Source organism: Castor canadensis, chromosome 3 (assembly GCF_047511655.1).
Source record: "Castor canadensis chromosome 3, mCasCan1.hap1v2, whole genome shotgun sequence".
Classification (NCBI taxonomy): Eukaryota; Metazoa; Chordata; class Mammalia; order Rodentia; family Castoridae; genus Castor; species Castor canadensis.
In genome coordinates, this window is record NC_133388.1 from 157,728,803 (window position 1) to 157,753,882 (window position 25,080).

Sequence of the window (25,080 nt, forward strand, 5' to 3'; positions counted from 1 at the left end):
GATGCCCCTGTACGCAGGCCAGCTGGGGACGGCCGACGGCGCCCCCCGCGCCAGGCCGCGTTGGTGGCGCCGCGACCCCGCCCTCCCGCGCCTGTCCTTCCCTCCGCTCTCAGCCTTTGCTGGGCGCCAGACCCGGCCCCGCCGTCCGCCTTTTCGTCTGCTGCGGCTTGTCACCCCCGGGGTCCCAGCCTCCGCGGGCCGGGGCCACCGCCGCCGCGGCAGGACGGGGAGGCGGGCCATGGCGTCCTGCGTGGGGAGCCGGACCCTGAGCAAGGATGATGTGAACTACAAGATGCATTTCCGGATGATCAACGAGCAGCAAGTGGAGGACATCACCATCGACTTCTTCTACCGGCCGCACACCATCACTCTGCTCAGTTTCACCATCGTCAGCCTCATGTACTTCGCCTTCACCAGGTGAGGCCGCACAGTGAATGGGGAGGTGGGGCGCCCGAAGGCAACGGGAAGAGGCATGAGGGCGGCGGTGGCGGGGAGGGTGGCCCAGGGTGAGGAAGCGGGCTGGTTGGTTCACACTCAAGCCAACAGACCCGCCGCCCACGCAGCTCCTGCACCTGGCACCGAGCCTACCCCCCCAGCCCCCAACCCAACCTCTCCATCCAGTGCCACAGCCACACATGCGGGTCACCTAGTGTGATCGAGCGCCCCCCCCCCGCCCCCGCCCCCGCCCTCAGCACTTCTCTACCCACGTCATGACTCGGGCGAGCTCTGCAGCCCCTTCAGCCCCGGTGCGTTTCAGGCGCACCGCATGAATCATCTCGTATGCACCACTTTCAGCAGACAGCACTGCACACATAAAACACCACAGCGCCTGTGGGCACCTTACACAGGCCCGGGACATAACCTAGATCCCTGCCTGTGAAACTCCTCCAATATCCAGCACTGCCCAGCCCATGTGAGGTGTACAACACTGTGTTTCCCGTGCAGCACCTTCCACATGCGTTGCGCGCGTTGCACAGGAATCGTCTAGCTTAACCTTTTCTCCAGCCTCAGATATTACCATCTGCACCACAATAAAAACCAGCTCTGGAAACACACTCACAGCAGACCTCTCCCATCCAATGCAGCCTATGTCCATCACCTGTGCACTGGGCAGTATAGGCACTAGCCCCACGACACATCACACAGGGCACACCCTGCCCTGTCGTCATCTGACATGCGTGCAGAAATGAGACAGTGCCAAACAGTTATAATAGTGCCTGGTGCCTATGAACTCTCTATGTGTTAAACAAAATACATAAACCTCACATAAGGGAACACAACTCTTTTATCCCTTGAAAACATGTACACTCCGGTGCTAAGCACTTGTAATAGATAACTGTTTGGGGGAGCTGCCCAACCCACTCACACTATGTGACTCTAGACCCTGTACTCGAACCAGGGAGTAATGGATCCCTGGTTCATAAGAACATACACATCCTGGTTTCTATTTACCATTTACATTTTCTGAATCAAGCTCATTAAAGAAAAGGAAGTCATGCCTACCACACCATTATGGCTTAAAAGATGAACCTAGAGTAGTGTAGTTTTGGAGGCAGACTGTTGTTTTCAAAACAAGATATTTTTGATTAAGTTGCTTAATCATGTTCTGAACATGAAGGTTCACACTGTAAATGGAGATTAGGTCTGTATTTACCTCATACAGGGTTATGATGACTAAATGAATAATGTGCGGATGCACTCAGAGCAGTACCACGCACAATTAATGTCCCTTCCTCTCTGGGGTTTTTTTGTTTTTTTTTTTTTGACAGATATCTATGTAGTTCAGTCTGGCCTTGAACTAGTGATTCTCTTAGCCTCCCGAGTGCTGGAATTACAGGCATGTGCCATCACATCTGGCCTCTCCTGATACTTTTATCCAACCATCATAGTTCTCAATCAGGGTCAGGGGAAAATGGGGTCAAGTAGGGGTATGTTGGGGTGTGTTTTCGCAAGTATTGAGGACACTTGTGTTTAGTGGAGGGAAGGGCAAAGGCTAGGTCATATGGTGTAAACTTGTAGGTACAATGGGACCGTGTTGTACAAGAAAGACTAAATTGCCCTTCCACATCTGCACACAAGTGCCAGTGGTGCCTCCTTTGGGAATCATTGCAAATTTTCAGATTTTTCATCACACTTTTCCTTATCTCCATCATCCATTTGACTCTTGTTTCTTATGTGTTTATTTGCACATGTTGTCAAAGGTACAAAGCACAGTTAACCATTACTCGCTTTTTTTTTTTTTTTTTTTTTTTTGGTGGTACTGGGGTTTGAACTCGGAGCCTACACCTCTGAGCCACTCCACCAGTCCCTTTTTTTGTGAAGGGTTTTTCAAGCTAGGGTCTTGCGAACTATTTGCCTGGGCTGACTTTGAACCTCTGTCCTCCCGATCTCTGCTTCCTGAGTAGCTAGGAGTACATACATGCGCCACGGGCACCCGGCTCCATTACTCACTCTTTAATAACCGAGGGGTAGTGTTTCCGTTATTATAAAGTCTGCTAATTTGGTGCAGATCAGGTCTTCTATTCTACAGTCTCTAACCAGTTGTATTTCTAGCTTTGGAGAGAAATCAGTCTTGAGCCTAAGTATAGTTACTGTCAAACGCTTCATCATGTCACCTGATTTTACCACTTAATATATGTGTGACCATTTAATTCTGCCAAGCCTCAGTTTTCTTATGTGTATGTAAAATAAAAATACCAGTACATTACCTCACAGGATTATCTGGCATGAGGATTAAACTCACTTTTAGATAACCTGTGTCTAGCTTAGTGCATGGCAAGCAGTAAGTGCATAGGAAACATTACCATTACATGACTTTGTTGTATGCTAATACCTTCTAAATTATAGTTCTTACTGAGTGAGGATATAGTGTACAGGATAACTGAGGAAAAGGAAAAACAGACACTGGATAACATACATGTTTGTGTCACATTAACTTCAATTTAACTTCATCCTACATGTGGATTCAAAATGATGACGTTAGTGAGAGAGTTACTTTGGAAATGAGAAAAGTAATTAATACTATTTTATTTTAAATAATGAGAAGCAAGAATGAGCAGTTTGTTTCAACCTTTTATCTTGAATTTTATTGTATTTTGTATTGTATTTGAATTTTATTTGTATTGTATTTGTATTTTGTATTGTATTTGAATTTTATTCAAAATAGATTTCTCTTCTAGTATTGAAAGCCTTATGCTTCTGGAATCTTACTTTTTTTGGGAGGCACTGGGGGTTTGAACTCAGGACCTCACGCTTGCTAGGCAGGTGCTCTTACAGCTTAAGCCACTCCACCTAGAGTGACTCAATTGAGCCTGGAATTTTCTCTTGTATGCCATATTCCAAAACAGTTGACACATTGCAGCAGTGAAAGGATAAGAAATAAGTGTGAATTTTAATAGCCTGTCAAAAGTAATAGAAACATCATAACCTGAACCTCAGGCTGTGGCCTTTTCCAAAAATGATAACAAATTTATTTCTTATGCTAATTTCATAAACAGCCAACTCAGATAATGAAGAACTAATTAGTAACATGTTTCACCTTATGTGAAATGATGGGCACCATTAATAGAATTAGTAGTTACTGTATCTTGATCACTTTTATAATAATTTGTGACACTTTGAAATATGATACCTCTCCATAATGATTGAAAATAGTGACTTCTTAAATGAAAATTTTCATTCTATGCTCTTTCATAATGATTACCTGTAGCAACTTATTTATAAGGATTTTTAGTTAGATAACTGTTCGATGCAATTATTTCAGTAAAATTTTAAAATGTACCTTAAAGTTTATTTTGCATATACTAATTGTCTAAGAGAACAAGAAAGTACTTTTGGGGTGACATATTACCAGTATGAGAAAAAAAGTACTACTTTTGTACCTGGGTTCTGGATTGGATACTTTGTACGGAAGTCTTAGAGGAGCTTATACTTGTTAGCGCTATGGTTTGAATGTCACCCAAGGGTCTGTTGTGATTGGAGGCCTGGTTCCAGCAATGTACTATTGAGAGGTGGTGGAACCTTGAAGAAGTGGGGCCTAGTCAGAGATTATGAGGTCATTGGGAGTGTGCTCTTGGACGGTAGTTCTTAAGGCACTCCTGACTCCTCACCAGAGGGTTGTTATAAATGGAGCAAGCCCTTCTCCTTCTGTTCTTGGGGTATAATCACACATGCTCCCACCATTGCTATCCTTGACATAACGGGATGCAGTGAAGGAGCAGCCCTCACCGTAGAACCTGTGCTATGCCATTTGGACTTTGAGCCCCTCCCCCAAGCAATGAGCTAAATAAATCTCTTCTTTATAAGTAGCTTTTGTCAGGTATTTTGTTATAGTGCTGCAAACTGACTGATACAAATAACAACTAGGCCGACTCATTATTAAAGCATAGTATTTCATTCTCCCATTCCTGTCATTGTTATTAAAAGTGTCAGTGCTACCTGATCATTTCCCTAAGATTTGAAAAGCTTGCCTTGCCACATTTTAGAATAAATTATAAATTAGATGTGTAGGCATATGCTAATTGTTCAGCCAAACTGGGCAAGTAAAACTTTTACCTCCTGCTCAGAATATAATTACCTAAGTGATTTTCATTTTGGCTATGCTGGTTTTCTCCTGGTATGGCGCTAAGGAGACAGATAAGAGTGAGGAAATCGACAGCTATTTGAGTTACTTGGTTTTTATAATTTTTAATAATAGGTTTTATTTAATTTCCCTCATTGGCTTTGAAACTCCAGTTTGTCGCCTTATCATTGGGCCATGTTTTTGACCTTCTGTCATGGGACATACCCATGAGAAAATGTCTCCTGATATTGCTGACTCAGTTGTCCTGGTCCAGTTCTCTTATGTACGTCATGTTCTTTCCCTGCGCATATCAGAAGCCCTGAAACCCTTATTCCCTGACACCAGCAATATTAATTGATCATCTATACTGACTGTGTACGGGGGTCAAATCAACCCTGGATGTAAACATAGAGCACTGTTAGGTTCAGTTCGGTTCAGTTCTACTTGATATACACTTAACATTGATCTTTATTTTGTCCTCCTCAGTTATTATTTGAATCATATTTTTAAATTGGATTTGAAGCATCTTTTAATATTTTTCATATACTCATCTCTGATGTTTTATGTCCCTAATAAGATTAGAAACTTACTAAAGGGGAAAATGTACCATATGTTTCTTTGGGGTGGTCTGTAGTGAGTAGACAGACAATTGGGTGACTCAGGTATTTATTTGGCTTAGATGGTACCTTACGCTGGAGAGATAATACAGCCAGGAATTTCCTTTCAGACTATTTGTGAGAAAAAAGCACTAATTCAACTTGGTCTCTTTCAGATAATTGTTTAGTATTACAGGTATAAATTCTGTTATGAAGCAAAATACAATTTATCTGATGATTATAATCCTTATTGCTACAGATTTCTAAATTTCTCAGCTAATCCAGAAACCAGTACTAGTCCAGCAAGCCTGGTCTGCTTCCTCATCCCTGGCATCCCATCCAACTCCATTCAACAGTTCAGTAGTCCCCATTCCACCTAGGCCAGGTCTTTGCCCTCCTGGCTCTTACCATCTACCTTCTCTTCAGCAAGTCTTAATGTGTTTTTAAGCTTCGGGAGCTGTTCTCCTCCCTCCATTCCAAGTAACTGTAACCCCTTGGAATAGCACACTCCCAGGCCTTGACTGTATCTCCCTGCAGTTTGTCCTCTACAGCTTCCCTCGGGATCTGTTAGGACAAAATTGTAATTCTTCCTGTCCCCTGCTTACAGTCACTGGATATCTACCACCTGTAGGAAAGTACAAGCTGCTTTCTGAGGTCTTCCATATAGGGAAGGTCCACTTCAGCTGCACTCCTCACCCCACCTGCACCCAGGTCCCTGAGTGCTTCTGTCTTTTTCCCTGGAAAGCAGCTCCTTGTGCCTCCTGCCTACTCCTCAAGCCCATAGTACCCTGCAGAGCCCATTTGGATGGTACCTCCCTTGGACATCTCTCCTGATGTTCCAGTAAGCACAATATAGACGTCCAAACGCCTTTTATTCTTGTATCTCTCATAGTGCAATATGTGTTAGTATGTCAATTTTTTGAGGCCAGGATAGGCACCCAGTAAATGCTGAATGAATGGAACACAAGAAATCATTTATCTGATAAGAGTTTGAAAAAGCTATCATTCTTCTCCTTTTGTTGGGATCTCAGCATTAATTCGTTATAAAGTTTATAACTTTCTTTAGGATAAATTGAATATGGTGTTAAAGATAATATCAAAGCTAGTTGATATTAATTTACCTTGTAACCCAGGATTACATTTTCCATTTGGAGAGAAGATCCTTAATAGTGGCTGGTCTCCTAGATCTGATCCTGGATGTCTGAGTCAAGGACTCATGTTAAAGGTAACAGAGGAGAAGATGGGAGGGGGCGAGGGCCAGTTAGCCTAGGAGACTTAGTGGTCATGATAAATGCTAGTTGTTCTTGTCTGCCTAGCTGCACCCAGGAAGACCTGTCCAAAGAGTGCGAGTGAGTGGATTATTTGCCTTGATTTCCTGAAGTCTCCTCCCTGCCCCCAGATATCCATTGTTAAACTGGCACAGAATCTGAGTCCAAAAGTTCTTCACAGAGTACATTTTTTTTTTAACTGAGGACTTTTCTTATACTTTCTCTGATCCCAGGATATTCTTTCTTTGGGTGGTTCCCTGTACTCTTAGAAGCAGCGTTCCACAGGTATTAAGGTGTTTGAAAACCTGATTAAGATCTAGGTACTTCCTGATGGTGGACTCAGTAGGCCTCTGCAGGAGACCCTTTGCAGGGGACAGGAAAGTCACTGCCAGTGAACTCTGTGCTTCAGCGTGCAATCCCTTTCATGCTACCTGAGTCATTTGGCCCACTCTGCCATGTCATCTAACACGTTTTGTCACTCTCTGTATTGCAGGTACTTTCTTTGTGCCAGTCATTATGCTGGACACCTGGGTCCCTTGATGAGCCGGGTGGGAACCTGTGTCCTTTGGAGGTGAAATGTCAGTCTTGTTTCAGATACACTTCATTGTTAGCACTGTTGTGTCTGACACATAGCAGGAGTACCCCCACCCAAACTTTAGTAGAGGGGACATGTCTTCCAAGACCCCGGCACCAACCCTGCCACCTGTGTGTGTGGCTGTGGACAGGATACACCAAGAGCTTTGTTTTCCTCATCCTTCAGGAAAAAATGCCCCTTTCTGTGCCCTCCCCTTGATTCTATGGAAAGCATATGGTACTACAGACAAGGCCTCTGGCCAGGAGCTGTGGGAGACCCAGGGAGGAAGTCAGGGAGCTGGCACAGCATCACAGTCACGAGCTGAGAGGTGCTCTCTCTTTTTCTGTTGCTATAAAGCAAATGGCAGAGCAGAGTGAGATTCCCAAGGCCAGGAAAAGTCAGGGTGAGGAGTGCGCAGCCTGGTCCACAATTCCTGATCTTTCCTGAGAAGTAGGAACCACACTGACCTCAGGAAAGCAGTTGGTTGCATGCTAACACCCCAACTAGGGCTTTTTAATATTATTTGGCTAGTCATGTTATATAGTTCCTATAAATCAAAAATGTTTCCTTTGGGGCAAGGCTGTTCTAAGATAATGACTGTCTGGCTGTCTTTCGCATCATGATCCAAGAATAGGGCCATGACTGCCCATCTCAGCCTCCAGCATAGACCCTATGCAATGGCAGGCACTAACCACAAGAAGGAATGAGTGGGTGTAAAAAGGAAGAGTGTTCAGCCGCTGCAGATGATTAAGAGTGGACACTTCTGTGTAGGTACTGTTCTAAGTACGTGTGTTAACTTATTTAAGTTCTACCACCACCCTGTGAGGTGGAACTATTAACTGAGAAGAAACTGACTCTGAGAGGTTAAGCAGTCTACCCAAGGTCACACAGCTGGCATTCTGGCACCAACCCGTTCTCCTTGTCACTGCACTGTCTGGCTGCCTGCACAGGAGACAGTTTGCACTTTGGAGCCAGAACTCATGAGTAAAATGCAGAATTTGGTCATTTCCCACTTTAGGCTGTTACTGAAGATTGAGGAAGTTCACACGCAAAGACTAGCATGCCCAATGAGGCACGGGGTACCATGGAGTTCATAGAGATGATTCTTCTCACTAAAAGTGGGTTTTCTGAGGTCACTGGTGTGGCCATTGTAGCCAAGTTCCTTTTCATGATTAACTTTGGAAAATTTCTGTGCATTTCAGTGCAAGGTTAAATCCCTGGATCATTTGGCATTTTGAAAAGATGGACTTACACTAGGCCTTAGAGCGTAGTCCTGTGCACTCAACTTGCATGTGACCTGCAGGGATGTTGGGCAGCATTCAGTTTATTTTGTGCATCCACCACTTAGAAGGGCTGTGCCCCGTGCTGTAAATGCACCCTCTCTGTGCTCAAGAAACTCATACTAGAATGTGAAGGTGCAGCTCTGGTCCTAAGCTCTTCCACCCACTCCCTGTTCTTTGGCTACAATATTTTGATCTCTTAGTTTATTTAAAGACCTCACTTGTCTATCTTTGATACTTTTTTTTCCTCATTAAACAGATATGAAACGGCCAACTTTTCAGAGTTCCGGGGTTTATTTTCCCACCATTTTTTTCTCCCTGAAACTAGGCCATCCGCTTGATTCTTTCCAACAAAATTGCTTACAAATTGCACAATTGTAGTGTCATTGGCTTTATTTTGTTGTTTGTTTTGAGACAGTCTCACTGTGTAGACTAGACTGGCTTCATACTTGCTGCGTGGCCCAGGCTGGCCTCGAACCTCGTCCTGCCTCAGCCTCCTGAGTATTGGGATTACAGACGTATACCACCATGCTCGACTTGGGTTTTATATTCTTATTTATTATTGATCTCAAGTTCTTATGAATTTAGTGATGGTATATGTTTTCGAGCATTGTGAATAGTTGGTAATTTTAAATAGAGAACGATTTGCTGATTGACTTATTTAAAATTTTTTATACCAAAGGGTATGTGGTGAGGTTTCCCCTGCACACCTCTGTCCCAGCCCCTCAGTTTTCCTGTTTGTTAGAAAATCGGTGTCCCCTTCCTCAAGTGGAGGTCTAGAGACATTCTGTACCTCTGTAAGCACAAACTGTAACTTATATCCCCTTACATAGGTCCCCTTATGTACACAAATGCTTGCTTATTATATCTGCCCTTCAATTTTCTTTATTTCACAATATCTCTTAAGTTATTCTGAAACAGTTAATTCATAAAAACTTCTCACGGGTGAAGGAAAAAGAGGATAAAACAGGGTGAATACATTATATATATATATATTTATGAAAATAGCATAATGAAAGCCGTTTTAAAGGCATGGAGGAGGATTAGAGATTAAGAAAGAGTAATAGAGGGGGTGAACCTGATCAGCCATTGTGTATATGTATCATAATAAAACCCTTTGTACGATTAATTTATGCCAATAAAAATTATAACTCTTAGGACTTGGGGTGTGGCTCAAACAGTAGAGCACTTGCTTAACAAGCATAAGGCTTTAAGTTCACACGCTTGTACCATCCCCCTCCAAAAAAAATTATACCTCTTACTAGCCACAAAAAAACCTTTCTCCTTTTTATGGCTGCCTAGTTTTCCCCTTGTGAAATTAGACTGTAATTTTTATTTTTATTACCATAATTAATTGTACAAAATCATAGTATTTCCATACATGTATATAATGTACTCTGATTATATTCACCCCTCGCTAGTATTCTATTTGCTTATTTATTTATTTATTTACTTATTTATTTATATTATATTGTTGGACTGGGCCTAGACCAAAATTTATTCAGTTTCCTTTTGGTGAATGTTTAGCTTGTTTCCAGTCTTGTAAATACATTTAATTTTGTAATGGACACCCTGATACATATGATATTTTTGCATAAATAAGAGGATATCTGAAGGATAAATTCCCAGAAATGGAATTGCTGAGTCACGGGGTGTATGCATTTGTAAACATAATACATTGTTAAATTGCCCTCCATAAAAGAGGTTTACATTTATACAACTACCAACAGTGTATAGGGGTGCCAATTTACCAATTTCTTCAGATCCTCACCAGCTTAGTCATTAGGTAGATTAAAAGAAATGGTCTCTCAGTGTTGTTTTAATTCGTTCATCTCTTTCCAAGAGGGAGGTGGACTGTCTTTTCAGTTGTCTGAGAGCCATAGGATTTCACACCCTGTCAACAATCTTGGTATCTTTTGCCCATTTCCTGTGTGTTTTGCTATGTCCGCTGTGTTAATTGATTCTGGAGGAAGTACTTTGTATATTAGAAGAATTAGCCCATGTCTTGATATGAAGCACAAATGTTTCCCCCAAGTTGATCACTTTGTCTTGGATTTTGTTACTGATTTCTTTTTGCTCTGCAGATCTACTGATTTCTTTCCTTCTGACTTTTGGGTTTTGTGCTGTACTTCAGAAAGTTTTTCCCACTCTAAGATTGTTGACTATTTTGTTTGTTTGTTTTTGATTCTCCTATTAAGTTTTCCAGCATATAGATATATAGTTTCCCTTAAACTCTTTCAGTCATCCAGAATGTATTTTGGCATAAAGTGTGGATTATAGATTCTCCCTTCTTTTCCCATAAATAGTCGTTTAGCCTTGCTTCTGAGTTGTAACTTGCATATCATGTGTCTTGTCCAAGTCTCTCCTATCATCCTTTGCCTCTAACATGACTTACACTGATTTTAGGTGATAGATAATCTTCTAATGAGGGAGCTTGTCATTGGGGAAAGATCATCATCTTCCAAGACTAGCAGAGCTGAGTTTTTTGGTGGTACTGGGGTTTGAACTCAGGGCCTTGCAATTGATAGGCACTCTACCACTTGAGCCATGCCTGCAGTCCCTAGACCTAGTTTTGAATGCCAACTCTGCAACTTCTTACCCTGTGTAGCCTTGGACAAGTTGCTTACCTTTCTGGGCTGCTGTTACTTCATTTGGAAAATGCGGTTGATAATACCCCATGTTGCATTGTGACACTTAGAGATAACGTTGAGTTGCCCGTTGAGTGTCTGGTGCACAGCAGATACTTGATAACCAGGAGCTGTTACGATGACCACCATGACTATCAGTATCAGTAATGCAGAGTTGGTCTGAAGGAGAAGGTTGTGTTCCTGGAAATCCAATATGGAACTTCCCTGATTAAGCCAGAGCATTGCAGGTACCCTTGTCAGGACCAGGCTGGCATTTTCAGGTCCATATTTATAACCTCTGGGCAGATGGTCAAGTGTTAAGGTGTCCATTAAAATAAAACTATACTTTGTTGACCATGAAGTCTGTCCTGATTTTCTAGTTTGGTTTTGTAATCTGACTACGAAGGTAGCAGCACTGTTCCTGCATTTGAGTGCATATAGTGATCTAAGAAACATTGTACGGCTCTTCTTTCAGATCCTATGTTCAATCCTGTCATGACTCTAAATGTTGTTTGATCGGGTGCAGAAACTTAGCTGCCTAAACAGAAGCTAGTATTAAATGAACTGTTTTTAATGAAGTTAATTTATTGTTTTTCATTCCACGCCTCTTCATATTTTTTGATGATCTAGATTTGTTTTTCTGTGCAAACATGGGTTTCTTTTAAGCTGATTGAATCTCTTTCTTTCCTTTCAGTAATGCTTAATATTTGTCTTTTGAAAACTTTCACTCATCCCTTCCCTACACAAACTCAACTTCTTTGATCACTTTTACTTGATTGTTGCTAGTCTTAGTGTCAACATTTTCTGCCTATGCATTCTGCATTTTTGAAAACGGAAATGCTCCCAAGCTTCCCAGTAATTATCAATAACTCAGGACTTCTTTCCTTATTTGGCTTACATTTCTGTTTTCCTGCTTTTGTTTTTCTTGAGACTCAAATGTGTTACTAGACTCTTTTTAATGTAAACTATAAATTAAAAAAAAAAAAAAAGCCCTAGTTCATCCCCAGTGTCAATGTGAACTTCCATTTGGGAAATTTTCTCTGGTCTTGCACAACTAATATTTTCCCTAATCTGCAAGAAGTCCACAGATACCTGTGGAGTTTTGTGTGTGTTCCAGGCTCTGAGAACAGAAATGAATACTTCCCTGCTTCAGAAGTACGCTACTTACAGGGGAGACAAGTGATACAAACCAACAAATGGGGTTATTCCAGCCACTGGGGTTTTAGGGCGATGTTGTGATACTGCGTTAGAATGACCAGCATGGGAAGAGGGTTCTTCCTTTCTCTTTAAATTCTTTTGCTCTGGATGTGATTTTAAACCTCATGTTTTGTTTTCTCTTTAACTTTTTTACTGGTACTCTATCTTATTATCTAACCTTTCCACCCCATCTTCAAGCATCCTTTTAGACAGCCAACTGCCCAATTTTAAGAATAGATGATATAATCTCATTGCAGTGCCTTCTTCCTTACAATCTGATACTTCTTTCTGATTCTTGAAAAATGTCTTTGCCACATCCTGTATCAACAAAGGTCATCTTCAGTTATTCTTCAGATCAAAAGACATTTCTCCAAAATAAACCTTGTGTTTTGACATTGTAGGGTTTTGTTTGCTTTCTTTTTTAAAGAACAGTGATTCTCAAATGCATGTCCAAGTGAGTGTGTGTTGGAGTGAAGGTTGCCAATTGTCTTTTTGTTTATTTGTTTTCGGTGTTGGGGATTGAACCCAGGGCTTTGTGCATGCTTGGTGTGCTCAGTAGCACTTGAGCTGCACCCCCGCCCCTGAACTGTCTTCCTAGTAAGAACTGGACTTTATTGTGAGGTTTGTGATTTTAGGAAATGGCAGTGAGTTGTAAATAGTGTATGCAGGGACTTGGCTCAGCAAAATTGTTTACACCGCGCAAAGCTTGTTCCTTTTGGTTTACTGTTTAGGTGTGAAAATGAATTCTCACTGTTGTTTTTCTATTTTCAGGGATGACCGTGTTCCAGAAGACAACATCTGGAAAGGCATCCTCTCTGTAGTTTTCTTCTTTCTTATCATCAGCGTGTTAGCTTTCCCCAATGGTAAGTGATGATATAATGTGCTGTCATACTTCTGTGCCCGTCTGACTTCTTTGACATGCAAGTCATCCAGCAGATGAAACTGGAGATGGAAAAAAATAATAATAACCTTTGTTTTGTGTAGCCCAGGCTCTGGAGGCAGACTGCACATTGTGGACTTCCTAGCTTTAAGTCCTAGGGAAGCCCCCTAGGCTAAGAGTGCTTCAGTTTCTCTTCTACAGAATGGTGACAACAGGAATTAGCTTTCATACATGTTGAACACTCCATATGACTTTGTTTTCCATTGCTATAACAAAGCACCTAACTGAGGCTGTGTACTTTATAAGGAAAAGAGGTTTATGGAGCTCACAGTTTTGGAAGCTGAAAATCCAAACAGCATGTTTCTGGCTCTGGTGAAGGTCCCTTTGGCTTCATGTTGTGGCAGGTTTCCTCATGGTGGGAGAGGACACAAGAGGTGAGATCACATGGTAAGACTAGAAGTTAGATTTGTTGTTTTATAGTGACTCTTTGGTGAGAGCTACGGTCCCAAGAGAACTACATTAGGTTTTTTGAGGGCAACACCCCCAACGACCTCCCACTAGATCCCACCTCTTAATGTCACCATGCTGGAACCATGTTTCCAACACATGATCCCTTGGGGGGAAACCCCATGTTGAAACCACAGCCCACTATGAATAGTGACTGATGAATTGCCAGATCTTCTTGTTGCTGTTTTAGTTATTATCTGCTGAGCTATACAGTGCTCAACTTTTGTTACTCTTTTTTTGTTTTGGTTTGGTTTTTTTGGGGTGTTTTTTTTTATGGTTTTTTTTAATTTCCTTTATTCATATGTGCATACAATGATTGGGTTATTACTCCCCCCTTTCCCCTGCCCCCTCCCTTTCACCCTACCCCTTCCCTCTCACCCCCAGCCCCTCGCTTCCAAGCAGGAACTGTTTTGCCCTTATCTCAATTTTGTTGAAGAGAGAATATAAACATTAATAAGGAGGACCAGAGGTAGTTGAGGTAAGGACAGCTATACAGGGAGATTCCTAGTTTTGCTTCCATGTACATATGGTTACTTTCAAAATTGATTCTTCTCGAACTAACCTTTTCTCTAGTTCATGGTCCCCTTTTCCTATTGGCCTCTGTTGCTTTAAAGTTTCTGCATTAGTTCCTTTGCATTGAGGACATCAAATGCTATCTTTTTTTCGGGGGGGGGGTTACCTACCTATCCTCATACCTCCCTTGTGTGCACTCACCTTATCATGTAATCAAAGTCCTATCCCCTTATTACTCTTTTTTTGCTAAGGACAGGGTCAATGCTGTAATGAGTATTACTTAAATAATTTATGGTCCCAAATAACCTTCTAACACAATTAACTTTGCTGATTGTACATTTGGGATAATAATTTTTATTATCAGGAAAAAGATAATTATTACTGTGAATCTCCCACTTCCTCTCACCCCCATCATGATTTTGGAGAGAATGAGGCAGAGCCTTGTTTAAAGAAACAAGTTTGGGGCTAGGCACCAGTGGCTCACACCTATAATCCTAGCTATTTGGGAGGCAGAGATCAGGAGGATCATGGTTCAAGGCCAGCCTGGAGAAATAGTTTGAGCAACTCCCTGTCCAAAATAACCAGAGCAAAATGAACTGGAAATGTGGCACAAGTGGTAGAGCACCTGCTTTGCAAGTGCAAAGCTCTGAGTTCAAACCCCAGTCTCACCAAAAAAAAAGAGAAACCAAGTGTGGTATTCAGCCATGCTTCCAATTAACTCGTACCTTTTCTCTGAATTGCCCCTTCCGAGTTGCATTATTTTTCTTAATCTCTGTATCTTCTCTCTAGAATATTCTGTACATGTTCTCTGTAACCATTTCTAAATGCTTACTCCTGCATCCTATTTCTCATATACTTCGGATATTTTGAAACCTACTCAGGTTTGAAATAACAGGCTTCAAGATTATCTCTTGGATCTCATCGCATGCCTCTCTGGAGACTATGATCTGTAACATGGGAGATGTACTGTGAATGTTATGGAACGTTCATATGGAACGTTCATATGGAACGTTCATATGGAACGGAAGTGTTCCATGGCAAGGGCTTCTGGCTTCCCAAGATAGTGGCAGTAGAATTTTGTTTTATTGTTTTGCTTCTCTTGGGGAGCACCATGTTTATAAGAACGTAGCAAGTTTTGCTGGTAGCATAGGAACTGAGCCAGTGAAACCATGACACACAATTTCTTGAAGAGTGAATTATCCTAGCAGGCCATGTTATTTGGGAGCTGAGTTGAACTTTCCAACCACTCAAGATTTTATGTGAAATTTACCTTAATGAAAACCTTTCTCTGTATGAAAACCTGCATCCCTTCTGCAGACATGACAAGTGTACTTTGGCTTTTCTGTGATGGCTCCAATAATGCACAGTCATGGAGATAATGAGGACAAGATATACATTATTGACCTGCTGTAGAATTTGCTAAGAAAAACCACTGTCAAACAGCCTTTGGCTGTCCGCCAACTTTCCTTTCCCTCCCATCTCCAACCTACAAAATCTTATAATTTTAGGCATATCAGGACAGCTTGGATACTTTGCAGCCTATCCTTTCCTTCTAGGGTTCCATGTAGTAGTGTCACAGAACCCAGCTGTGAGTGTTTACCCTCAGCTCTGCAATCCGAGCTTTTTATACAATGGTAGTGTAAGAATACAACTCCAAGTAAGGAGATCGTGAACTCTATCTCAGGTTGGATACCAACACAAGGAGTTCATCCCTCCACCACCAAAGCCTCAAAAATGTGAGCAGGTGACTATTCAGGTGGTGGTGACTCAGGTTATCCTTCTCACCCTCTGTATCCTGGCAAGGTCTGCTGCTTAGTTCTGTCATTGCTGAATACCATGTCATCATTTATCTGTGCCCTTATGTCTGCTTTTTATTTCTTGTGGCCCCTGTCCTATCTCCTTTATTCCTTGCCTGAGCACAGTGCATACATACATGGTCAGGAAATATCAACCCAGAGGAATCAGGTCTGTCCTTCCAGTCTTCCCTCTCCTTAGCTCTGTTACCTGCTGCTTGATTCTCAGTGGTCACTTCTTCATGGCTTGAAGGTTTCTTTTTTGCTTTTTCTAATTTGTTGTTTCTGAATCCAGAGCCATTTGGAGGTTTGAGGAGTCTAAACGATGAGTCTCTCAGTGGCCTTGTTTGTAGTCATGCCCTCTGTAGTGCATCATTTGCAGATGTTTTCAAGCTACCCCAGGCACTAGAGATACCTCCAGTACTTGTATTTGAAGGCACATTTTGTTATTTCTGCTGGTTTTCCTCCATTTTCCTGTGAAGTCCTCTCATCTCCAACATTCTCTTAACCTGTGTGACTTCTCATGGTGGGACTGTGCTGTTGTTTTGATTTTGGAAAAATAGAACTGTAAGCTTATATCGTGTGTGCTTTTAATCTTAAGTTCATCCTGGCTGTGTGGACTTGGGGATCTATACAAGATCGGGGGAGGGAACGACCCATCTAGTGCTCATCTAGCTCAGCCTGCTCAGTTTACAAATGAGAAAGCCGAAACCCATGGCCACCAGTCATCCTTGGAGTCACCTGGCCACTCGATGTCAGCCTGGTGCTGGGCTCTGCCTTTGCCTTCCTTGAAGTAACTCAGCTCATATTTCCCGTCAGGTCCATTGTGTGGTGTTTGCCTCTGTCTTCCTATGGAAATGTGTCTGTCACTGTCCGTTTTTCTTCCTGTCTGTTAGTCTCTGGCTTTTCTTTTTCCCCAGAGCTGGGTCTTAGTTGTTCTGCACGTAGTATGCCTCAGATACCTGCAGAAGGCAGGTGACAGTTGGATCCTTGCTCCTCTGTTGCCCAAGTGTGGTCCGTGACTGGCAGAAGCTGGCAAGGGGAACTGAGCCTCCCCACTTTCTCCTTTCGCCGCTCTACTGCCTTAGAACCCTTCCCTTTCTGCCAACACCTGTGGCAGAAACTGCCACAGATAAGACTTCAGCTACATGTAGAAAAGGGTGATTGCAGCTCAGTACTATGTGGTAGGAGCTGGGAGGTTAGTCAGGTGTGTTAGTCTACTTTATGTGACAGTGACGAAACACTGCGGGCTGAATAATTTTTAAAGAAAAAGATTTTTTTGGCTCACCGTTCTGGAGGCTGGAAGTCCAAGACTGAGTGGCTGCATCAGGTGTAATAGTCTGTAGGGCAAACAGGCTTACGTGAAGAGAAAATAGAGGAAGTGACCTTGCTTTCTATTAACCTGCTTCCAACTGATTAATCCAGTCCCATAAGAGGAAGATCTCACTTGTACCCATGACAGTTAACCAGCTCCTCTCTGAGAAAGACATTCATGACCCAAGCACCTCTTGTTTATCTTATTTTTTCTTTCAAATGATACCAGGTCTTGCCATGTGCCCCAGGCTGGCCTCAAACTGGCAATCCACCTGTCTCAGTCTCTCTAATGCTGGGATTATAAGTGTGTACCACCACACCCAGCTCCCAAACACCTCTCAAAGGTCCCCTCCCCCATTACAACCACAATGATAAGCAAATTTCAACATGAATTTTGAAAGAACAAACCTTATTGTGCAGTCATGGTGGTTATGCCTGTAATCCCAGCTATGTGGGAGTCATAGGTAGAAGAATGAGATCCAAGGCTAGTCCTGGGCATGAAGCAAGGGCCTATCTGAAAAATAACTAAAACCAAAACAACAACAAAAAACCAAAGGGAGCTGTGGCGTGGCTCGATCAGTACAGCACCTGCCTAGCAAGCACAAAACCCTGAGTTCAAACCCCAGTACTGCTAACAAAACAAAACAAAAGCAAACAAACAAAAAACAAAAACCATAATGTCTGGGAATGGAAAACTTAGAGGAATTCCTAAAGTCATGTGTACATAGCACACAGATCATGTTTACCTAGTTTTGTAAAGATCTGTGTATCCACACTTAACATAAGATTAGAAGAACTGTGTTCTCTACATGAAAGAATGTTCTCAGCTATTTTTAAATTTAGGAGCAGCTTTAGGAGGTGCCAGTGGAGGTGATGGATAGCTGGCAGGGCAACTGGCAAAAGGTGCTCCTGAGCTGTGGCCACCTCAGAGCCAGCCTGCAGACCTGTGGCCTTTCCAGGAACCATGACATCAATGACTGCCTCTCTGGGTGGGAGATGCAGTCTCATCACCTTATCTTCTATCCTCCCCATCCTTGGCACCCATTCTCAAAGGAAGTACTGAAAATGCACAGGGAGAGTGGAAGCCCAGACTTGCCTTCTCCTTCCAAGGCAGTGTTAGGGAGCACCTGCAGTGGGCAGCACACCCAGGTGGTACCCTTTTGGCAACTTCTCTGGCATTTAGCCTTGACCTATGAAGGTTGCCCTGCGTGTGTGGGGATCAGCCTAAGTCTGATCTTGACCATGTGTCTCATCTGGCATGTGTGAGTTCAGATGTGCCACCTGTGTGGTAGAATTGCCAACTCCCATGGGAGGGGCCTTGCAATTCTTTGTGTAGAGTCTAAATAACAAAGAAGTCCCTTGACTTAGTTTCTCTGAAAGATTTTCTAGCAGTCAGGGTGCATGGAGCTGTAAGTAATTGAAAATCACTTAAGCTAGAAGGGAAACTTGCTTTCTTATATAGCAAGATGTTCTGAGAGAGGATGGCTTCAAGCCTGGCTCATTCAGCAGCTAATTCAGAGGCATGTGAAAACCCAGGCTGTTTACACTCTTTCTCTTCTCCCATCTTGAGCATGGTGGTCCCAGCCCAGACCTTTCTGTCCTAATAGTTTTTTGTTTTTGTTTGTTTTTGGAGGGACTAGGGATTGAACCCACCGCCTTGCACGTGCTAGGCAAGCTTCTACCACTTGAACTACACCTCAGCCTTTTCGCTATTGTTTTTGTTTCTGTTTTTTGAGACAGGCTCTCCTACCTTTGTCTGGGCTGAGCTCAAACTCAAGATTGTCCTTCCTTTGCCTCTGAGTAGCTTGGATTGCAGGCATGTGCTACCATGTTTGGCTTTGTCCTAATGTTCTTGAGCTAGACATAGAACAATGTGCAGTGTCTAACAGAAGAACTCTTCTGTTCTCCTGTGTCTTTTATTTAAGAGTGAAGAAACTTTTCCCAGCACCCCGCTAATCTGCTTTTTCTCACATCTTTGACTAGGATTGAGACATATGCCTCTTTTCCAGCCAGTCCTGAGGACTGGAATCTCCAACAGCAGAGCAGTAGATGTTGAATAGCTATGTATTGACAGAGACATAGCTGGTGACTAGGATTCCTTCCATGGGTTTAGCGCTAATTGGGAGAGAAGTGGAGACTCACAAATCCTCCTCTGATGATCAGCAAGGGGGCAGGGCAGGCTAGGTTCCAAGGCCCCTTCCTGCGTCCTGTAAGACCAGGGGAAGGAGAGAATGGGATTATACTGCATGCCTCCTCTCTCCCGCCATTTCCTTCTCTTCTACGTTCCTTTCACCTTTGGCTCCTTTAAAAAATTGTTTTCAATGCTACTTCCATCCCAGTAAAGCAAATGACCATCAAGTGCAAGTGTAATTTTAACTATACCACCTCATCGCAGGAGGGAACCTGAGAAGCCCGTTGGAGTCTGCTCTTCACTGAGACCTCTTTCAGCAGGCGGCCTCTGGTAGGCCCTTCAGCTTTTGAGGGCCCTGGGACCTTTTCTCCCCACCCTACTCAAGGCAGCCAGCCTTGAGTGTACCCATGTCTGTCCCCCAGCCACTCCTCAGGAAATACATGTTCATTTAGGTAATGAAACAGCCAAGAAAGAAGTTAACCAAAGTCAGCTTTTGTTTTCCTTTTTGTTGTCTGTAAGAAAGCACCATTCCACACTTCTTACATGTGTCTTGAGGATAGCAGAATAGTGGCATTTCCTGATTTTCCTGCATTTATTCTTCTGTGTCCTCATTTCACTTTTTTGAGCTCAGGTCCTGCTAATTGCATCTTTTTGTTGCTGTTTTCTCAATTTTTGTTTGCTGGTTTTTGTTTCTGTTTTGAGGCAGGGCCTTGCTCTGTAGCCCAGGATTGCCTCAAACTTGTGGTCCTGCATCTCCCTCCTCATACTGGGATTTCAGAAGTGCACCACCACACCTGGTCTGATCACAGCTTCTTGATGGTTGAAAGTGATCTAGAAGATTTGCCATCTTCCAAATTAAAAAACAAAAAACCTCTTTTACTATTCTGTCTCCTGCTCCAATACTTTTTTTCTCTTAAAATATAATGTTTTTTGGGGGGAGGGAGAGGAAGGGGAGAGAAATGGCCCAAACAATGTATGCACATATGAATAAACGAGGAAAAAAAAAAAGATAAACCTTATTGCAAGTCAAGAAATTAAACTAGTACTTGTTCATTGTAAGAATAAACACGGGTCATACCTTCTTGAGGCATAATAATAATAATGTTTTTCTAAGGTTTAAAATGTACTGAGACAATTTTATTCTTGTTTCCTAGAAGACTTTGAACTTTACAGTAATGGTCAAGAGAAGAGGCTGCTAGGAGGGCTTGCCAGGGGCCTCTGGCCCAAGGATATAAATGTGTCACTGTTGGAAAAACAGCTTCTGAGTTTTGTTAGAAGAATTACACTTCCCTAAGTTTTAGTCCCTTGAACTTAAATTTTCATAGGTTTAACTGTTTCTGGTAAGTCAAGCCATGATCTCATGGGCAGGTGGATGCTACAGAAAGCGGGGCTCCTCCTGCATCCCCCTGCATTCTTAGGATCATCAGCAGTGGCTTCACTAAAGCCAGGCGTGGTGACCTGGCACGCACAGGTACAAGGTTCATAATATAAAAACTGGCCAGCCTCCTCCTCCACTCATTTTGTTTACCACTATTACTATTACTTTGAGAGTAAATGGTACTTTTAGTGAGTAATGCTACTAAGAATGTACTTCTTAAAATACTGTATTAAAAAATTCAAGGCTCAGCCAAGCATGGTGATGTATGCCTGTAATCCCAGCCTTTTAGGAAGCAGAGACAGGGAGATCACAATCCAAGGCAATCCTAGGCAAAAAGCTATTGAGACCCTATCTAAATATACAAGCTGGGCGTGATGGCCCATACCTGTGGTCTCAGCTACTTGGGAGGTGGAGATAGGAGGATCTGGGCAAAAATCATAAGACCCAACTGAAAAACTAAAAGCAAAAGGAAGGGGAGAAAGACTCAAGTGGTAGAGTACTTGCTTAGAAAGTGCAAGGCCAAGTTCAATCACCAGTACTACTGCAAAACCCCTCACATCCCAGGGCCTTTTCTCACCTTTTGTAGACAAAAGATTGTGGTAATTCTCTGGCTTAACATCACTCCAGGCTTCCCTACCTCCAGTCCTCCCTACCATTTTCCCTGCTCTTTCCTGTTTTTTTCTGATGTTACTTATGGATTCCACATAGAACTAGGGCATGTTCTACTCACCACCATCCCCCTCCCCTAGAGTACCCCTCCATCCTCTTCCCCTGCACTCCTGGCTCAAACCTTGGACTCCCCCACCCCCCAGTCCCCCTCCTTATGCCTTAGAGGCACCAGGCACTCTGCACCACTCGGCCTGCTGACAGAGTAGAACCTGACAACTGCTGAGGAACCCTGTCAGCCGTGAGGCCCAGGACAGGTACCTCATGCTGCAGAGCCTGCTTCCGTGCTGCGGGAAGATGGTGGCACCCTCGGCACTGAGTCGGCAGGAGAACATTCATGTGTACAGGAGTGTCAAGTTAGTGTGTGCGCTGGAAAGTGCTGTCCACTTTATAATTGCCCTTGACAATGACTGTTTATTTGATGGCTGAGTGTTGATTGGACACAGCATTCTGGTGCAAGCCAAATAATAGGCCATAAAATTTTAGAGTTGCACCTTATGGAGAAAACTGTGGTCGGTCCCATGTTATATCCAAAGGCTGATTCAGTGGTAATGCTGAAGTAATGTTTGTAGGGCAGGCAGCCACACATCAGTAAAAGAGCTTTCACTGGAGAAAATAAAACATGGCACTTTTAATCATCATTTCCAAATGACTTCTGGCAAAAGGTAACCGTGTTGCATTACCTAGAAGTGATTTATATGCTTCACTGTAACTTCCTGAGAAAGAAGCAAGTGATCAAAAAGAAATATAGGTATTCCTTCTTCTCTGAGCACTCACTATCAGAACTTATAAGTGGAGGTACTAGTGGGAGGGAGGAAGGTGAAGGAAGGAGATTAAGGTGAGGGTATATGGTTGATGGACTTCATATACTTATATGAAATAGAACAAAGAAACCTCTTGCAATTGCTTTCACTGGGGTGGGGGAGGGGTTTAGGGGGAGAGACAATGGATGTAACTAAAGTACAATATAAGTCTAATCAGAATTGTCACTATGAATTCCCCCTGTATAATGAATATATCCTAGTAAAAAATTTATTTAAAAAAAAAAAAAAACCTTAGAAGTGGAACAGAGTTGGATACACTTTTTTGGTAAAGCCCTCATCATTCAAGCTCTTACTTCCTGCCATCCACAACTCTGGAACCAAACGCATACAAGTCTGTCATGAATGTAACTCACCTTCTGAGCTGTTACTGTCTGAACACAGGAACTGAATAGACTTGGGTGGTGAGGGATACTTGTGACTGATTTTCTTCACTTGAACTTAATTTGTTAAAAGAAAGTAGTTAAAATATATTCCAATGCAATCTTTTTGAGAAGATATATTAGATTTTAGAATGATTCCAGAATAAAAGTTACAATGTAATGTTTGCCTCAGACAGAACTCAAGGTTGCAAGTTGACTGCTTGCTACAGAGCGTGTTAAGGATTATCTATGGATTGGCTCATAGAGGGAAGAAGGCTCGGAAACCAAGCCTCACATCCAAAATTGATCTAAGACAGAAACCCCAGCCAACATAGGCTGTGTCTTGCCCCACTGTCACTTCTGCAGTGAACTCTAGTGGAACCATCACTGCCATGGTCTCCAGGGGATCCTAGGTGGGATTCTGCCTCTGTTGACCAAGGTTGGAGAAACAGAGAGACGAGAGCTCTGCATACTTTGCATCCTTTCCTATTTTGTCACCAGCTGCCAAGTTCAAGTGTAGCCCAGGTGTAACTGAAGACCAAGCTATAGAAAATGGGAAACAAACTCGGGTGTCTCCCCGTAATGTTGCCAGTTCTCCCAAGTGAAGGAAGCTCTTCAAAGGGGGTGGGAGCCCCAAACGGGATAGGTGCCCCCCTAGAGTACTGCTCTTATGTATTTGTGAGTTGAAACCTTAAGGTCAGTGGTAAATTGATTTGCAGGCCAAGGCCCAGCTAACTGACTAATTGGCTTTTTGGCTTCCATTTTTCCTTCTTCCTCTCCTCTTCTTCCACCTTCAGTAGAAGAGAAAGTGTAGTTTTGTCCTGTGAAACTTTTGTTTTACTTGTGAGAAATCTGTGTTGGAACTGGGTTGCCATGTTACAGATACTTTGTTATCACAAGTCATGATCAAAAGCCGCTGTTCTAGTGTGTTCCTAGGGTTCCATACTCCCCTCCCCACTTGTTTTCTTCTCTTATTTTCTGACTCACCCTTCCTTCCTTCCTTCTTCTGCCCTACCCTCCCTCTCTCTGCCCTTCCCTCTCCCCATCCTCCTTCTCTCTCTCTCTCTCTCTGTCTCTCCTCTCTCTCTCTCTCTCTCTCTCTCTCTTACACACACACACACACACACACACACACACACAGCCTCTAGGCTGTCCTGAATCTTTCTCTGGCTCGAGCAGTAGAGTTGGAAGATTTCCTTCTGAAGACACAATATGTATTAGACGCATTCAAAGGCCAGCCTGGTGACCTGGTCAAGGTTACAACATTGTTTCCATGGGAAATTATGCTTCTACTTCTAAGGACAAAGCCTGTGATGGTCATGGTGATAGTTGTTACAATGTGGGTAAAATATTTCAACCTTGACTTTGACCTCAAAGTGCTTATGTGGCCGAAAAACCAGTAGAGAGCTTTCTGTTATGCGTGTGTATGTTGCACAGTGCATTCTTCTTCTGTGTTTTGAACCATTCTTAACTTTCCACGTTTACCTGCAGGTCCCTTTACTCGACCTCATCCAGCTTTGTGGAGAATGGTTTTTGGTGAGTTCCATTAATAGATGTAAAAATATATTCCGCTTAAAAAAGTTGTTTTTCTATGTCATTATATCATCTGCAATTAAACTTTTATAGTTTTTTTTTAACCTTTATTTTTTTTAAATTTCTTTGACACCAAGTAAATTACTGCTGATGGTTTAAATTCTCTCGTCCACGTGAACTGTTTTCACTCCACGGGTGCACAAGACCTCACTTAAGCAAGTATTGCCTGTTTTCCTTTACACACCTTCATGTTGCCCTTTGCAAGTTAAAGCTCAGATGCATCCCGTGAGCACACTTGTCTCGTGAGCATGCAGGAGGAAATGAAAATGCAGCAATTCAATCTCTTCAGTGCTGTGAATGAGAAGAAAATTGGAAAAAGGAAACAAGTTGAGACCAAGAGCCCTCCTTTGAATTAAAGCTTATTGATAAACATATAAAAGCTGGCTATCTTATTTTGACTTGATTTTGTGGTCCAAAAAGTTAAATCATCTGAGTGGATTTAAAATAAATCTTCAAAACTTAGGATATCTGACTTTGAGGTTTGGAAAAATGTAATCTTGTGTAAAAATGCAAAAGGGCCCTGATAAAAGGATATTTTGCTGAAGATTATGTGCTTTTTTTTTTTTTTTTTGTATTTTAACCACGCTGTCCCCCCCAAGATTGCCTGAGCATCCTTCAGATGCTCATCTCTGAGTTTGTTGGTGAACTTTTCACTCAGCAGTTATTCATTGAGTGTGACTGTGTGACATGCCACCAAGGAGGACCAGATATACAGGAGCCTGCCCTTGAGAGCCACCCTTCCAGTCAGGGGAACAAGAACAGCTGTAGTAAGCAAACTATTAAGCAAGTCAGTAATCAAAAATGATCAGCTGTCACTAAGCGTCAGGCAGTGAGTCAAACCTGGATAAGGGGACAGTGACTGGACGACTGCCTTAGGTTGAGTAATGAGGAGAGGCCTGAGGGAGGGAGGCTCAGCTGAAGGTTGGATGCAAAGAAAGGAAAGTTGGATGCAGCGATTTGAGGGAGAGAGGCATTCCAGCAAACACAAAGACTACTAAAATGACCCCACAGCTAGAAAG

General features: G+C 42.7%; 1 protein-coding gene across 5 annotated transcripts in view; it reads left to right on the plus strand.

The window, feature by feature from the left end:
- Window positions 1-91: 91 nt before the first annotated feature.
- The window catches only part of Ptdss1 (phosphatidylserine synthase 1), a 63,394-nt gene continuing 38,405 nt past the window's right edge, over window positions 92-25,080 (plus strand). For 2 of the 5 annotated variants that reach the window (XM_074068880.1, XM_074068879.1), the window contains exons 1-3: window positions 92-417; window positions 12,875-12,966; window positions 23,960-24,004. In XM_074068880.1, the coding sequence (XP_073924981.1) occupies window positions 239-417; window positions 12,875-12,966; window positions 23,960-24,004 (316 nt within the window). In that variant the 5' untranslated portion in view covers window positions 92-238. The remainder of the gene's footprint in view (window positions 418-12,874; window positions 12,967-23,959; window positions 24,005-25,080) is intronic. The other 3 variants (XM_020172217.2, XM_074068878.1, XM_020172216.2) reach the window with 2 other exon arrangements.